The sequence below is a fragment of the Mus caroli genome, chromosome X (assembly GCF_900094665.2).
Source record: "Mus caroli chromosome X, CAROLI_EIJ_v1.1, whole genome shotgun sequence".
Taxonomy (NCBI): Eukaryota; Metazoa; Chordata; class Mammalia; order Rodentia; family Muridae; genus Mus; species Mus caroli.
The window spans coordinates 78,812,189-78,829,125 of NC_034589.1; the positions used below are offsets into that span (position 1 = coordinate 78,812,189).

Genomic DNA, 16,937 nt, shown 5'->3' on the forward strand with positions numbered 1-16,937 from the left:
CCAAGGAGCTAAAGGGAACTGCAACCCTATAGGTGGAAAAACAATAAAAATCATATTTTTCCACACTCTATTTTTGAAAGGCCTTAGCTTGGTACTCTGAAGAGATTTTCTCTTTTTCTTTCTTTTCTTTTTTTTTTTTATGGTGAATTTAGCCATGCCATCCAAGAATTTAATATTCTAACAATTACCTGAAATGTTTTACACTTTTCTTTGGAAAATATAAAGTGAATAGAATGGAAGATATTTGACTAAAATTGTCACATTCTGAATCGATTGTTCATTCATGGAAAATATACCATTTCTTCATGGAAATAATTTGAAGAAAAAAAGCAAAATGTTTAAATGCAAGCTGATGATGCAACATGTTGTATCCAAGACATACTCCTGTGCAATCCATAATAAGATTAGAAAAAATAGACACACTGGCTCTCGGTGATTCCCACTCTTCAGTTTAACTGTTTGCATACATCTTAGAAAAAATTTGTGGTTATAGAATTAAAAGTCAAAAACACACATTGAAGATAAAGGACACAGTTCAGTAATTTGTGTTCAATTTTTATGTTTTATTTTTTTAGGTATATGAATTCAAATTAATAACAAATTCAAGTAATCATTAATTCATTCATACCTTCATGTTCCTAAGAAAAATATAAATCAAGGAAAATGAGAAATTTGCCTTTGAAAACAAAATGCATCACTAACTTCCATCTTTCTGCATTGTCACATTTCTTGGTACATATAATATTTAGAGTTTTTAACTCTCAGTCACCAGCCTGAAAAAATCCTTGGACTATTTCCATTTGTGGATGTTGCTTTTTAAAAAAATTTCTTTTCAGTACATACATATATATATATATATATATATATATGTATATATATATTATATATATTATATATATTCACATAATTCAACCTCATTATATTCCTCCTCCCTCTAATCCTCCCAGATCAACCTCAGAATGTCTCCCATTCAGATTTACCTCCTTTCTGATTCTTATTAGAAAAAAACTGGTATATTATCTTTTGTTTTTTCTTTCTCCAGAACTTGTAATCAACCTCATAGAATTACATAAACTAGACAGGTACTTCACCACAGAGCTACATCCCAAACTCCAGATTTCTGTTTCTTAAGGATGATTAGAGGTAGAAAAATTTATGGAAAGGTACTTTTTTGTTGTTAAGGACTGATTACAATTCTGATCTGATCATAGGTTCCTTAACTGGCAAGCAAGATAAAAATAATTGAAAATCTTATAAGTACACTGTGAATATTATAGACACACTTGTGTACATTTTGTGAGAGCATGTCTTGATATCTTCATTACAGCAGTACTTTATAAAAGGCATATTAGATGCTCTATCAGCATGAAATGCGATCAAGATAAGATGTTTCAATGAACCTACCAATTAGCAATTTAACTTGTTGTTACTATTAAACTCAGCAAAATGGTTAACTCTGGATGTTGTGAATATTTCAGTTGGGTGTAAATTTTTAAAAAGTAAAGTACAGTCAAAATCTCTTCCTATTCAGTCCCCCTAGCTGTTCCCTTGAAGAGAACATTTAGAGGATTGCTTTGCATTGAAGGTACCTAGCACTGATTCTTTCGGGGGACTGAATATATTGAAACTCATACAAATTGTCAGAAAATATTTTGGCTTAAATCTTTGTCTTAGTGGTGGAGTGTTTTAGTGATATTCTTAAGGAATTTTATCTTAAATTTGTAGGGATTTGATTGAGGAGGAAGAGCCATCTGTAAGTTGGAGATTTCATTAATTCAAAAGGGATTTCCATTAAAAGCAAACACTGTCACTACAGAATTTTGTCTCATGGTAGTCACACTTACATGGAGTTTTGGTTCCTTACCTGGGTTTCCAAGTCTTTTCAGATTTAGATTTTCAACAATATGTCAATGACGGTGTCCACAAAGTCCTAACAGGTCATTAAAATATGAAGTTAAAATATAATATTCATTATGTTCAAACTCCAATGAATTTTCTGTGCTAAATGCTAATTAATACAAACCAAATAACCTATTAGAAGGTCAGTCACCTATTCTTTTCTTGAAGTTAATTTCAAGCATTTTAGGTGCCAAAATTGTGAGATATCCTCATCTGATGACCTTTAAAATGATCTAGATATTCATGTAACAGAGAAGGTTTGGTGTTAATCCCACCAAAGGAACTGACCTTTCATTTCATTCCACTGTATCCCAGTAGCTCTGAGAAAACACTCATTAAAGCCTCTGAGTGTGGTGAAGAATACAGACACCAATTGTCTCTGAAATCCTTCTCAAGCATCTCAAAGTGCCATATGTCAGAGAGGCACAGAACAGGGAACCATTACTTGAGGCAGAATGAAGCAAATGGCAAGAAAGTTGAATTTGGTGATCTGTTTTAATAAAGGAAATGCAGTTTGAAAAGGTGAAGTGTGATTTGTCTGTAGTATTTGCTGAAGTTCCACATAGCTATGGCTAGAGGATTATTGTTTCAATGTGCAAGGTCCAACGACCATGGCCCTGAAATTAAAGCAAAATAAGTAGCAAGTAAGAAAAATCTTAATTTTGTGGACATTATGACTACTAAAAGAAATATCACAGGAAAGTAGGAGATAAAAGCAACATCTTAGAAATCTATTTCAGCAAGTATGTACAATATGAAAAATCCTAAAGTAGGTTGGAGCAACAGCTGAGCCTACAGGCCTAGAATTAGAGAATGAGCAGAGAGCTTTAAATAAGAGATTGTGAGACTAGGCAACCAGAATTCCAGAGTTGGAAATAAGAAAGTAGGCAATAAAAAAGAGATGCAGTATTTGGAATGAGTGAGACAGATAAGCTTTGAGAATGCCTTAAAATCAAATAGTGCTTTTAGTGCTTTGCAAGCTCTCTCTCAACCTAAGGATGATTAAAATTATGCACACTTACTGCTATGAAGTCCCACTTGAATTTCTATCCTTTGCCCCTGTAAGTACTTAATGAAACTTTGATGCCTATGTAAGTAAAGATAAACAATACACTCAGGACAAAAATATCATACTATTACCAGAGAACCAAAGCTCATCTGTGTTTCTGTAATGCCTGGCAGAATACTTAAGAAATAATTGCTTCAGAAATGTTTTATCAGAACACGTGTTGTAATACTTCTCACTACATCATTACATTTTCCATCCTCATCATTGCTACCTTTTTGACAAGGGCAAAATAATTTGACAACTGAAACAGGCAATAAAAAATATGTGTAGCTGCAAAAAGCAACTCATAAAGATGGACAAGGAATATTTCTATGAAGTAACTTACATAGATCTATATCTTTTTCATTGTCTTAAGTTTTCTTCTCTGTCCTCATCATACTATGATTTATTTATTCAAGAACCTCCATTGATATTTGCTGTAGAATACCTTTTTCAAAGTAATATTATGTTAACATAAATACATAGAATTTAAAGTAAATAGAATAGGTGTCATTTTCATGCACTCAATATAATAATATGTCTGTAGTACTGTTATATTTTAACTCTAGTTTAAAAGACAAGTGATTTTTCTGTCATGATTTTAAATAGTAGATTTCAAAGACATATGTGCTATAGATCATGTCCTTGATGATTTTTGCAATAATAATGATATTCATGTTCTTATATATTCCAGCTTATGCTCTCCTAATATCTGAAGATATAGGTTCTTTCTAGAAAGGATTACAAAATAATTGAATCATCTTTTATTGGTGTTTTCTATTATGTCAGCACACTGAGAATATTTAGTATTTAAAAGGTATGAAATATGATTAACAAAGGTATCAGGGATAGGTAATTATATACAGCATGGCTATTTCTTATTCCTATTCTTTTTCTTTTCTTTTTTTTTTTTTTTTTTTTTTTTTCGAGACAGGGTTTCTCTGTATAGCCCTGGCTGTCCTGGAACTCACTTTGTAAACCAGTCTGGCCTCAAACTCAGAAATCTGCCTTCCTCTGCCTCTCAAGTGCTGGAATTAAAGATGTGTGCCACCACGCCCGGCTGATAGCATGGCTATTTCAATTACTTGTAGTTTATTGATAGTAAAATTATATGCACATATTCCATAATAAAACATCCATGCCTTTATCACTTCCTCATACCACTAAACACTGTGATGGTCGACTCTGGTGTATTAGCTTATTTAACTCCAATACTAAACTTGTACTAGAGAGATTTTGACACTTAAACAAATCTTTATTAAGGGATTGCACAAAGTAATATCACCAGAAACTGGTAGACTCCAATTTTCTTTTTATGTTGCAGTATTTTGCAGGCTACATTTGAATTAATGAATTCAAGAGATCTCTCTGTCCATGCTCCAGATGTTTCAGAGTGACACATTCACAAAGACTCCTGTTTTTAACCTCACCTTCTGCTTTCAAACCAAGAAAGTTCCCTGCTTTTCTCGAGTGTCATTAAATTGTGACTCCATCTGTGTGTGACCCTATAGTTTAGATACCATACAGAAAGGCAAACCAGAGACTTAGCCATGCTCTAATAGGATTGTGGATTTGAAGTATGAAGAGACAGAGCCTGAGTAGAAAGAAGCCTGTAACTTAGAGTGAAACTCAGTGCAAAAGTATGCTGGCGGTAGATGTTCACAGAATATTCAGAATGAAAATGTTTGAAGCAATGATAAGTTTATATCCATTCAGTATCTCTTTTTATGAATTAGAGCAAAAGGGAGGAGTGAAACAACAAGAAAATAGGCAATAGCTCATAATTATAGTTGCATTACTATCAGGAAAGGGAATAAGAAATAGATTGATTTAACTGAGATCAATGCTAGTGTTATATTTAATATGTATGGATGCATAAATTCATTGATTATAGGGGAGAACAAATGGCAAGGAAATTAAGAACTGCCATTCTGTGATTATGATTTTTACTATATGACATGTCTGTTGCTATGATAATTTTTCAGCAATAAACTAAATCAATAGATCTGTTAACTTAAAACTGTATTTTCCTTTAAATAATATTTCATTCATTTATCAAAACTTCATACATTCATATGATGCACTCTGATAATATTTAGTCACTATCTCCTTCCAACTCCATCTAGTGTCCCCATTACATCTGCTTCTCAACTTCACGTCTCTTCTCCCTGTCTTTCTTACCAATACTCACTGGAGTTCAATTAACGCTTTCCACACAACATTCCCAAGTATGTTGGGCCATCCATTGGAGCACCTTCAACCTACCAGTGGCTATATTCTCAACGGAAATTGGCTCCACCCTTCATCAGCCATAACTTAAAAGTAGTTTCTCCCCTAAGAGTTGAATTTCAAGGGTGGCTCCCCTAGCCATGCAGAAATTTTGACTAGCTTGCTCAATTCTTGTGCAAGTAAACACAGTAGCTGTGAGTTACTGTGATTACATATATATATATATATATATATATATATATATATATATATATATATGCCATGTCAGTATTTCCTAGCTCTCTTCCCCATCTGCTAGCTCTTAAATTATTTCTCCACTCCCACCTCCTGGCAAGATATTCTCTGGGCCTTGGATGCTGGCTGATAGAAGGAGATGATTCATCTACAGCTGAGCACTCACAGATACTTATGCAGTACTCTTTCACCAGTTTTGAGTCTTTGAATTACTTTTGTTAATCTTGTATAAATAATGTGCAAATCGAATGGTTATTTTAGGGGCCTGGGTTATGGATAAGCAGAAAACAGCTCTTACCTATCACAGAAAACAGAATTCATATCTCAGCACTTAACTCAAGTGACTCAAAAATGCCTGAAACTCTGGCTACAAGGTATCCATTCCCCCTTTTGGTGTTTCTGTGTATGTTACACACACACACACACACACACACACACACACACACAAACACCACACATGAATGCTCACACCAATGCACACATGAACACACACATCAAAACACCCCTACCCTCAAACTAATGCAAATGTTCATTCAAATTGTGAAAGAAAATATTTTTAATTTTTTAATGATTTAAATCAATTATATATTTTCAGACTCTAAAATTGCTGTCATTTCATAAATTTTTAGAATTATATTTATGGGATAAGGAGTGGTACAGTGCATTGGATAAGGGTGAGTGGGGGAGTTAGGTAAATACTGTGTTGTTGTAGCATTATTTTACAGCTTTCTCCTGGATATGTCTAAATATGGGGGCTAAGAAATATGTGGCTGTTAGTACTTATACACCTCATGTAATATTTTAGCCAAAATGCTAATCAATTATACCTTAGTCTGTGATAAGAACTATCCTAGATGGCTAAATATTCGTTTTCACTAGTTAGAAACCTGAAGCTTAGTAGTGAGGGATACAGTGATCAAACCTAGGACAATTGTTAAATGGGGCTCTCATAAATGCATTATCATTTTAAAGTTAATTTTCTACATACTATGTCATATTTATTGATAATTTAAATCAAATACAAATATAACAATTTTGTTATCAAAAATATTTTAATAATAGAGCTCACTTTGAGTTCTTCAAAATCAGTGCTTGTATGGTTTTTCAAAGTTTCTTGTTGAAGTTGTCTTTTAGTAGTCTTCTTCTAAAAGAAGATATCTTTTAGATGCCAATTCCCACTTAGCAGAAATAAAAATATTTCTTCTAAGTATTTAGCCTATGTAGAGAATTTAGGACGAAAATATAACTTTTCAAGGAGACCCTGCTAGGGTTGTGAGTCCAGGTTCCTTGAATCTGTGCTATGACCAAATGAACCAGTGTACAATTCTTGAACAAGCAAGAAACTCACTTTGTTTTAGTTTATATTACATTTACATTTCTATATGGGTTGTTCTTTACATCTAAGAGCAAATAAAAAATTTCTCTCTGCATATATGCTTCATTCTGTTCATAATCTAATCACTGTCTCATATCCAAACAGTATTAGTAAGATATCATGAGTCTAGACAAAACACTGAAACCCCCATGATCAGAGCTCTCTTTTTACTTTTAGTAATTGTTGTTTCCAAGCTGCTTGACCTGATGAAACCAAGAAAGTTTGCCCCATTGTTGACATTTAAAAAGTAGAGAGAAATCAGGTCCATATCTTAAAATTAGGTTCCAATACTAAGAGGTTAAAATATTCTGAAGCCCTTTAATTAAAGCATTATTTAGAAGAAAGGCAATTAGCCACAGATGTATAACAAACTGTACATTTTCAAATCTAAGGGTTTTTAATGTATTTAAATGTTGCCCTTTTCTCTTGTCATAAGAAAGAGGATTGCTATTTGACATTAGAGAACAAATATCACTGACATTTGTATCTAATAAGGGTATAGAAATTTAATTAGGAGCATGACAGATTTTTTTTTAATCTGGCCAATGTGACAAAAAGTCAATTTAATATGTACAATCAACAAATGGAACATAAGATAGCCAACACCTGAACATGTGAATCATACATTTTTATAATGAAAACCATGTTTATAATGAAATAAAATAATATCATTTTTGACTTGAAGATACAGGCTTTGAATAGTCAAAAAATGTGCTAATCTGGGCTCATATCTGTATTTGGAAATAGCTCATATTTTATGCTCAATGAGCAAAATAACATTAAAATCTCTATTGTATAAATGTGTGTATGAGATATTTAAATCTATACCAAGTCAATGTTTAATTAAAATAAAATTTTAACAAAATTAATAGTTTTGAAAATAGAAAACACCAAAGAAGATGGCTTGCATTTTGTTTTACTTCTTTTTTTTTTTTTTTTTTGATATTTTCTTTTCTTACATTTCAAATGTTATCTCATTTCCTGGTTCCCTCCCGCCAAATCTCCTATCCCATCTTCCCTCCCCCTGCTCACCACCCACTCCTGCTTCTCTGTCCTGGCATTCCCCTACATTGAGGCACTGAGCTTTCACAAAACCAAGGGGTCTTCTCCCATTGATGCCCAACAAGGCCATCCTCTGCTACATATGCTGCTGGAGCCATGGGTCCCTCCATATGTACTCCTTGGTTGGTGGTTTAGTCCCTGGGAGCTCTGGTTTGTTTATATTGTTGTTCTTCCTATGGGGTTACAAGCCCCATGATCAGAGCTCTCTTTCACCAGTACGTAGAATAATAATCCCACAATTTGTGTAGTAACATTTTGCTACTTACAAAAAAAAAAAACCCATAGCTTTCAAAAGTGCACCACAGACACTGGATATTTTATAGTCTTTTGGTTTTTATTTTATAATATGAGGAAACATTAATACTATAATAATAACTTAATGATTTGGGATGTCAAAAGTTCAGAATAAGGAAGTTTACAACAGTTTCTCTTTTGTAACTATGAAGTTTATTCAGAAAAAAATTTCTTAACATTATCAATTTGAGCCAGAGAAATCATAATATTAAAAATCATAGAAGATAAGAAAAGCTATGGAATATGATATTAAATCATATGTCAAGACAATCCAGTGCTCTATGCTCTGTTAGGCAATATGGAGAGCCATTCCCATGTTTCTTCAAATTCCTCTGTTAAATCAAATCAAAGTGGGAGCACTCTTTTCATTTTAAAGTTATCAATTCACTATTAATTTCAGTAATACTTTACATTAATACTTTTCAAAGTAAGAAATATATGTATGTCATTGATTAAAATGCCAAAAACAAAATATCTAATTTTAGAACAAATACACAATGAGAAATCAGTTTAATTCAAGGAAAATCAAAACTATATTTATCATATTTATATTATAAATATTTGTTTGGGAGAAGTAAGTGTTTCATAAATAAAACAATGATTTTCACATATATCTTTATCCTGGTATTAAAACAATTTGTGTAATTCACGTGTAAAATAGTATCAGGTCTGGCATTTCCTAGTATGCTTTACTTTTGAATACATCATTATATATGTATAGATATATGTATACATACATTCTTGTGGTGATGCACAAAAAATAAATTTCTGAAGTTATAGAAGCCAGTTAATGATATTCTGACCACTTAATAATTGTCTTAATTGTTCTAAAATTCCATGGCAGAGAAACTGAAAAATATTTGCTTATGTAACTCAATGAAAGAGGCAGAGGGGGGATTATTCCACATAACATTCAAGGACAACTTTGAATTAATGATTCCATTTTCAGCCTCATGGCAGAAAATGTTCTATTAACCAGAGCAAGCTCTAGAATGTCAAAGGCATGATAGGCAGTATAGAAGCCACACACAAAATAGGTGTATTCCTTCACATGAAAATGAAGCATGAAAATGTAGAGAGAATTAAAAAGGAATGATCTTACAGTAATTTCCAAGTGAGAATTGAAAATTGAAAGTCCTAGGAATAAAGTGTTCATGCATTTGAAGCTGTGATTCATCACTCCTACTAAGTTCCTTAATATTTTAATAGCTAAGAAATGGAATGATAGGGCCCAGGCATTATTATTTTGCATGCACAGGCAGTAGGAATTGAGAAAGTTAATACCATGTCTCCAAACCATCTCTCCATTTTTTGTGTGTATATATATATATATATATACACACAAAATATGTATATATATATATATATATGTGTGTGTGTGTGTGTGTGTGTGTGTGTGTGTTTTGAGAAACAAACTAGTTATCTAGAAGATTTAAAGACCTATTCTTTTTTTCTAGTACATTTTTATTAGATATTTTCTTCATTTACATTTCAAATGTTATCCCCAAAGTCCCCTATACCCTCCCCCTGCCCTGCTCCCCAACCCACCCACTCCTTCCTGGCCCTGGCATTCCTCTGTACTGGCACACATGATCTTCGCAAGACCAAGGGCCTCTCCTCCCATTGATGACCGACTAGACCATCCTCTGCTACATAAATCATACTAATAGTGTACTATGTTGAAGTTTAGAGGGACTGCAGTTACAGGGAACGATGTTTTGGCCAGGAAGCAGGAATGGGTGGATGGGTGATCAGGAGAAAGGGTGAGGGAATAGGGGGTTTTCGGAGGGGAAACTAGAAAGGGGATAACATTTAAAATGTAAATAAAGAAAATATCTAATAAAACATGCAATAAGAAACTGATAGACATAAGTAAGCAAAAAGTAGATCTAGAGAAAATAGTTAAGGAAATATCAAATGAGATGCTATGAAAACTGAATACTGAATTTGACAACCTTTTCAAGAAATGCTTCCATGTGATAGTGGGCAGTGAAGGTCAGGCTAAGATGAAATAATCATTGTAAAAGTTATTTTCCAATGAAGATGATCATATTAAATAGAGCATTCATGCTGTTGGGTAAAGAATGATTACTTTCTTTCTATGCTAATTGGAAATTTTAGTAAAGGAAAAATTACTGACAATGCCAGAGGTAGAGATAATTAAAATAATGTCCTTGAAAAGGTACAGAGCATGTGAGAAGAAGTGCACATTAAATATACCCCTCGAAATGTATGACCTGCCAATGTACTTGCAGTTCAAATGAAATAGAACAAAAATAATTCACTGAATAAACTAAGAAAAAAATGGTTTGAAATCAGGCTAGTTTAATGAGCAATTGCATTACCTTATATGTGGGAGAAATAACTCACACACTTGGGGAGAGATTTTTTAGTAATTACTTTTGGATTATTTTCTTTCAGGTGCTTCAAGAAGATCTAGAACAAGAACAGGTCAGGGTCAACTCTCTCACTCACATGGTAGTAGTGGTTGATGAATCTAGCAGTGATCATGCAACAGCTGCTTTGGAAGAACAACTTAAGGTCAGACTTTATTTTATTTTAATTTTGAAGCAACTGAATACATGTTTTACAACATTTAATTTCCAATATGAAAATTTATCTAGAAAATTTAGAATGTAATTTAATTAAGATAGTTAAATGTAGTATATTTATGTGTACAATTTTAAGTCATTCGCCACTTGTGCAATATCACTTTCATTACCTTATGCTGCTTGCGTTTTTGTCCTCGCCTTTGAGGAAATCCACAGATTCAGATATAATTTTTTATAGTTAATATACATGCATTAGAAAACTGTCTAAATAATACTATTTATGTATGCTTCAAACCACAATCTGAGTGTGGGCAAAAATTAACTTAAAATGTATAAAATTCTGTTAAATGGTATTAAAAAATTGAGTACTTTTGCTGTATCCATTCCCTTATGCTCTCATCATTGTTCTCTTGCAAACATTGGATGTTTCAATCATGGAAGTTGATTAGAGTAGATATTCCTCCATTCAAACCACCTCCCAACCCAGTTGAAGTTATCTTTGCTTTTTGAAATGCATGAAATGCCTTTAGCAAATGTCTGTAATTCTAGCACGTAGGTGGTAGAGACACAAGGATCAGGAATTCAAGGACTGACTTAGTTTCCCAATGTCTTTGAATAGAAGCTTGGGTTAAATGAGAACCTATCTAAAAAACAAAACCAACAACAAACAGGGCTGGAGGGAAGGCTCAGATATTTTTGCAGTTCCTGCTTTTGCAGAGGACCAGGGCTTGATTCCCAGCATCCACATGGCAATTCACAACTATCTGTGTCTAGATAAAAGGGCTTTGATGACTCTTTTTAATGATGGAGTCTCCTTCACACACAGGGTACACAGAAATACACTCAGGTACATACTTATAAACATAAAATAAAAACACATACTAAAAAGTCAGACAAAATGATTATGTGGATATTTCAAAGTTCTGTTTTATATGTACAAGCACAAATATCTACAAGTATACATACACATGTGGAGGCTAGAAGTATAAGGTGGGTATCTTCCTCAAACAATCTAGACATTGGTTTTCAAGATATGATCTCTATCAACCTGAAACTTATCAACTTTGCCATAATGACTGGCTATCTGTCCCTAGTGATCCTTTTGTCCCCATCCTCTAACCCTAGGTGCTTGGATTACTTGTATGTATCACAGGTCCTTCCATTTTACATCAGTGCTTGGAGATCAAATCCAGGTCCTCTTAGTTGGGAGGGGGTGGAGTATTCTAGTGACTTAGCTATCTTTCTAGTCTTCTGCTTACAAGGTTCATTACACCCAAGAAAGCCTGGTCCCTCCTTTGTGACATATAGACTCCACAAATCTAATATGTCAAAGGAACCCTTCATTACAAGTTTAAATGGCTTTATCAGTCTAAAGTAGTTCTTAACCATCTATCTAAACTAACTGATAACCCAGTTCCTTAAAGCCTTATCTTTGTTTTGTTTTTTGTTGTGTGGATGGTTTCTTTTTCATTCCAGTGAAATGACATGTCCTTGGGTTTGTGCTTTAGAATGCCAGTCCACAACAATGCTATCTCATTTTCTGTTATTATGTTACAAAAGAGTAAAAAAAAAATTAACAGACTGAACACTTTTATAACAAAGCCTATGTACTATAACCTATGTTAGTTACTTAAACCCCAATAAAATTGCTGAGATCTGAAAATTCTTGCTTTAGTGAATGGTAATATATCACGAGATACAGGGTAAATTTTATCGTATACACCTACATACTGCAGACACACTAAACTACTAAATAGGATAGAATTCCACTCTTCTGATGTGAAAATGACTAATTGTTGGGGGGAAAAATCCACTACTCAACCTTTCCCATACCTTTTCAGAAAGGGTTTTAAAGGGCTATGGAGCAGAGTTCTTTCTACGTAGTGACTGGTTTAAAAAATACACCATAACATTTTCTAAGACTAAGACTCTTTCCAGACACTAGAAATACATTGGCTTCAGTTGATCTAGCACAAATACCTTGCAATGTAATTATTTAGGGTGATAATTTGAGACAGAAGCATCTTGAGAAACAATCCATAGAACTGATAGATAATGACTAGTATACATTCAATATAAGGAAAATGAGAGTGAGGTTTAAGATGCTCTTGTTGAAAGCTATTTTTCAGAGGCTGGGGAGATGAACCAGAATTTAAAACAAATTGCTGCTTAGTTATATGTATATGGGAATTTTGAACCTTGCATCTACATAATGAATGTCTATAACTCCAGTTCCCATACTGAGGGCAACTGAGACAAGACAATCACTAGAGCTTGCTGCCTTCAAGGCAAGTGTGGGAGTCCTGTTTGGAGTGGTAAACTGCCTGAAGGTAGTAGGTAAAAGAGAAAACTACACCATTCTTTAGTCTGGGTCCATGTGTTTATGTGTACATATACTCATACAGATGTATACACAAGCACACATGCATGTAATGAGAAAAAGAAAGTAATTTGCTATTATTATTTTTTTATTTCATTAGTAGAGAAATAACTACTAAAATAGATGTGCATGTGTTATATGTCTTTAACTTGCAGAAGCAAAATGTATAACTAGTTACAGGTGATTCACTTTCCATTAAGTAACTGTTGACTACTATCTTGCAGAATACTATTTAAAGTCCTCTTCTGCCAGCTTCCTTTGCCATAGCTTAGTAAAAGGTCTGAAGTGGATGTCAGACTGATGCAGGTCAAAAGATGGATGATCTCTGGTCTTCTAACTAGGCTGTGGGAGTTAGGGTGTGAACTGACCGTAAATGCAGTACAGAGGTCACCAAGATACTAGCCACCTCTGCTTCACTTGTAAAGTGCATGTGACATGTCCTACAAGGATGTATTCTATCAACTGATGAACAGTTCTCATATAGGGAGGAATAATTTTGGATAAACATAAGAGTATGAGGTAACTACGTGATACATATAGCACAGATGATATCAGTTTATTGACCACATCCATTTTCAACCTTCTAGTTGGAAAATAGGCTATATATCTCTTCATTTGAAGAGACAACCCGGTATGCTTAACATTCCTGGTTTCCCTAGTACTTATCTCTGAGCATAAGGACATAAAAGAGAGGAGAGATAACTCTTTAAGATGTTAAACTCTATAGAATTAAGCAACAAGTATTATTTGTAACAATATAAATGAAAAATCTTGATGATTCTTATTTCTATTAAGTAAGTAAGAGGCACATTGAAAACTAAGTGTTCATTTAAATCATGATACCAGAAATACAGAAACTTAATTGTCCATAAAGAGTAATTGTCATTATGACATTTGTGTGCTTAATGGTTTGCAAGAGTGTTATACACTTTGTATGAAATGTAAGTCTGGTTTAAAATATGAGAAAACCAAAGCATAATGAAGCTAAATTTAAGATCATGTAGCTTGAAAAACTGAGAGCTAAAGTTTGTAACTAGATAAGTATAACACTTTCATCTGGACATACTCTTTCTATTTCATAGAATAAAATTTCTGTGTGACCTTAAGAAAATTTTGTAGTTTTTGCAGTTCTGAATCACCCATCACCAAAAAGGATATGGAAACCCATTTATCACAGCCAATCATTTGCTCAACTGAAATCATGAAAGCACATGTAATAACTATGTCAATATATAGACAATAGCTAGATCTTGTACAATACAACACACACAAATATACCATCTATACATGATTGAAAGTATTCAAATTTTATGCATATTTTTCTCTACTGGGCCAGTATTTCCTCAAAGGAAAACCACTGTCTATGTATGGATGCTTAGAGCACTTGAAGTGTGGTTTGGTGTACATGAGAAACTACAGATAAAATTTAATGTTTTTCAAATTTAAATACAAACATTATGCCTTACTTTATTGTTTAAAACATGTTTTGCATAGTCTGGATATCTAGCAGTATTTTTCAGTTAATCTTTTATGAAGTATTAATACATTTCAAATCATTCTCATAAAAATTGAACATAAAAATTAGTTTTATATGTAGAAAATACATATTCGATTTTAAACAATTCCATGGATATTTAACTTGTGGTAATTTATTTTAATCTTAGTATACTGTATATACTTGGAAAAAACAGTTTTTAGCTTTTTAAAGCTCACTTCAATCTTGAGTTTATGAATTTTTACTTGAGCCATAATCTGCCATGTTCAACTTATTAACTGAACTGAAATATAATAATAATAAATAATAATAATAATAATATTTACCACATAAAGTCATAGTTGAAATATAACCAAATATATTGTGACATTAATAATTTAGATGATACCAGTCCCATCTTAAATGCATTCTAAAGGGAACAGTTGAATTTTGTCTTCAGGAGACAACCTTTAGACCATGTGATTACGGCCCCCCAACCCCCTTTTTGGCATGTTCAGAAAACTACACATATAGCAAGGGCTTGAAAGATTTCATAAAGATAATATACCTGTGTTTCCATACTCAGAATGTCTTCAGCAACCCTTAATTTGCTATAAAACTTAATGGAGTTTATATACATCCCACCTCTTCAAAGGTAATACCTACTTGGCCAAAAATACTTCTGGTTACTCTTGCTATATTGTGCAATTAAGATAAATAAAGTTTCATAAATAATACATCTTCATATTTGAATATTTTTATACATTGTTTTAATGATATTAATTTATGTTTAATAACAGTAGTCATTGAGCTTCATTGCTGAATATTATCAATTTATATAAATATATTTAAAAATTATTATTGAATATCCAAAAAAGTGGTTTGATTCCAATTAAAAATTAGGACACTATTATAGACATACATTTTAAATATCATTATGTGAGGATATGTATGCCTTTATATTAGGTTTATATATGCCATTGAAATTTTGGAGAGTTGAGCATGGCCCTTAAGTTAGTTTTGCAGAAATATCTGCAAGATAACTCCTTCACTGGGGACCATATGCTCAGTACAGGGATGACTGTGAGCATCCACTTCTGTATTTGTCAGGCACTGGCAGAGCCTCTCAGAAAACAGCTATATCAGGCTCCTGTCAGCAAGTTCTTGTTGGCATCCAAAATAGTGTCTGTTTTTCATAGTTGTTTACAGGATGGATCCTCAGGTGGAGCAGTCTCTGAATGGTCATTCCTTTAGTCTCTGCTTCACACTTTGTCTCTGTAACTCCTCCCAGGGGTATTTTATTCCCCCCTCTAAGAAGGATTGAAGTATCCACACTTTGGTCTTTCTTCTTCTTGAGTTTCATGTATTTTGCAAATTATATTTTGGTTATTCTTAGCTTCTGGACTAATATACACTTATCAGTGAGTGCATATCATGTGCGTTCTTTTGTGATTTTGTTACCTCACTCAAATGATATCCTCTAAATCTATCCATTTGCCTAAGAATTTCATAAATTCATTGTTTTTAATAGCTGATTATTACTCCATTATTTAATGCACCATGTTTCCTGTATCCATTCCTCTGTTGAGGGACATCTGGGTTCATTCCAGCTTCTGGCTATTACAAATAAGACTGCTATGAACATAGTAGAACATGTGCTCTTATTACATGTTGGAGCATCTTCTGGGTATATGCCCAGGAGTAATATATCAGGGTCCTCAGGTAGTACTATGTCCAGTTTTCTGAGGAACTGCCAAACTGATTTTAGAGTAGTACCAGCTTGCAATCCCACCAGTAATGGAGGAGTGTTCCTCTCTCTCCACATTCTTGCTGGCATCTGCTGTCACCTGAGTTTTGATCTTAGCCATTCTGACTATTGTGAGTTGGAATCTCAGAGTTGTTTTGATTTGCATTTCCATGATGAATAAGCACATTGAACATTTTTTTAGGTGCTTCTCAGCCATTCAGTATTCCTCAGTTGAGAATTCCTTGTTTAGCTCTGTATCACATTTTTTAATAGGGTTATTTGTTTTTCTGGAGTCTAACTTCTTAAATTCTTTGACCTCCACATATGTGATATGGCATGCATGCCCACTCCAGGAAGGACTGAAGGAGATGAAGGTGTTTGTAGCCTCATAGGAGTAACAACAATATGAACCAACCAGTACCCCCAGAGCTCCCTGGGACTAAACTACCAACCAAGAGTACACATGATAGGACTCATGGCTCCAGCTGCATATGGAACAGGGGATGGCCTAGTTGTACATCAATGGGAGGAGAGGCCGTTGGTCCTGTGAAGTCTCTATGCTGTCAATGTACCAATACCATGCATTTTTTATCACAATTGTTCTGTAGTACAGTTTGAGGTAAGGGATGATGATTCAACAAGA

General features: G+C 33.5%; 1 protein-coding gene across 4 annotated transcripts in view; it reads left to right on the top strand.

The window, feature by feature from the left end:
• Nucleotides 1-16,937, top strand: part of Dmd (dystrophin) — a 2,293,239-nt gene that overhangs the window by 828,404 nt on the left and 1,447,898 nt on the right. For all 4 annotated transcript variants that reach the window (XM_029473189.1, XM_021152893.1, XM_029473188.1 and 1 more), the window contains exon 13: nucleotides 10,563-10,682. In XM_029473189.1, the coding sequence (XP_029329049.1) occupies nucleotides 10,563-10,682 (120 nt within the window). The remainder of the gene's footprint in view (nucleotides 1-10,562; nucleotides 10,683-16,937) is intronic.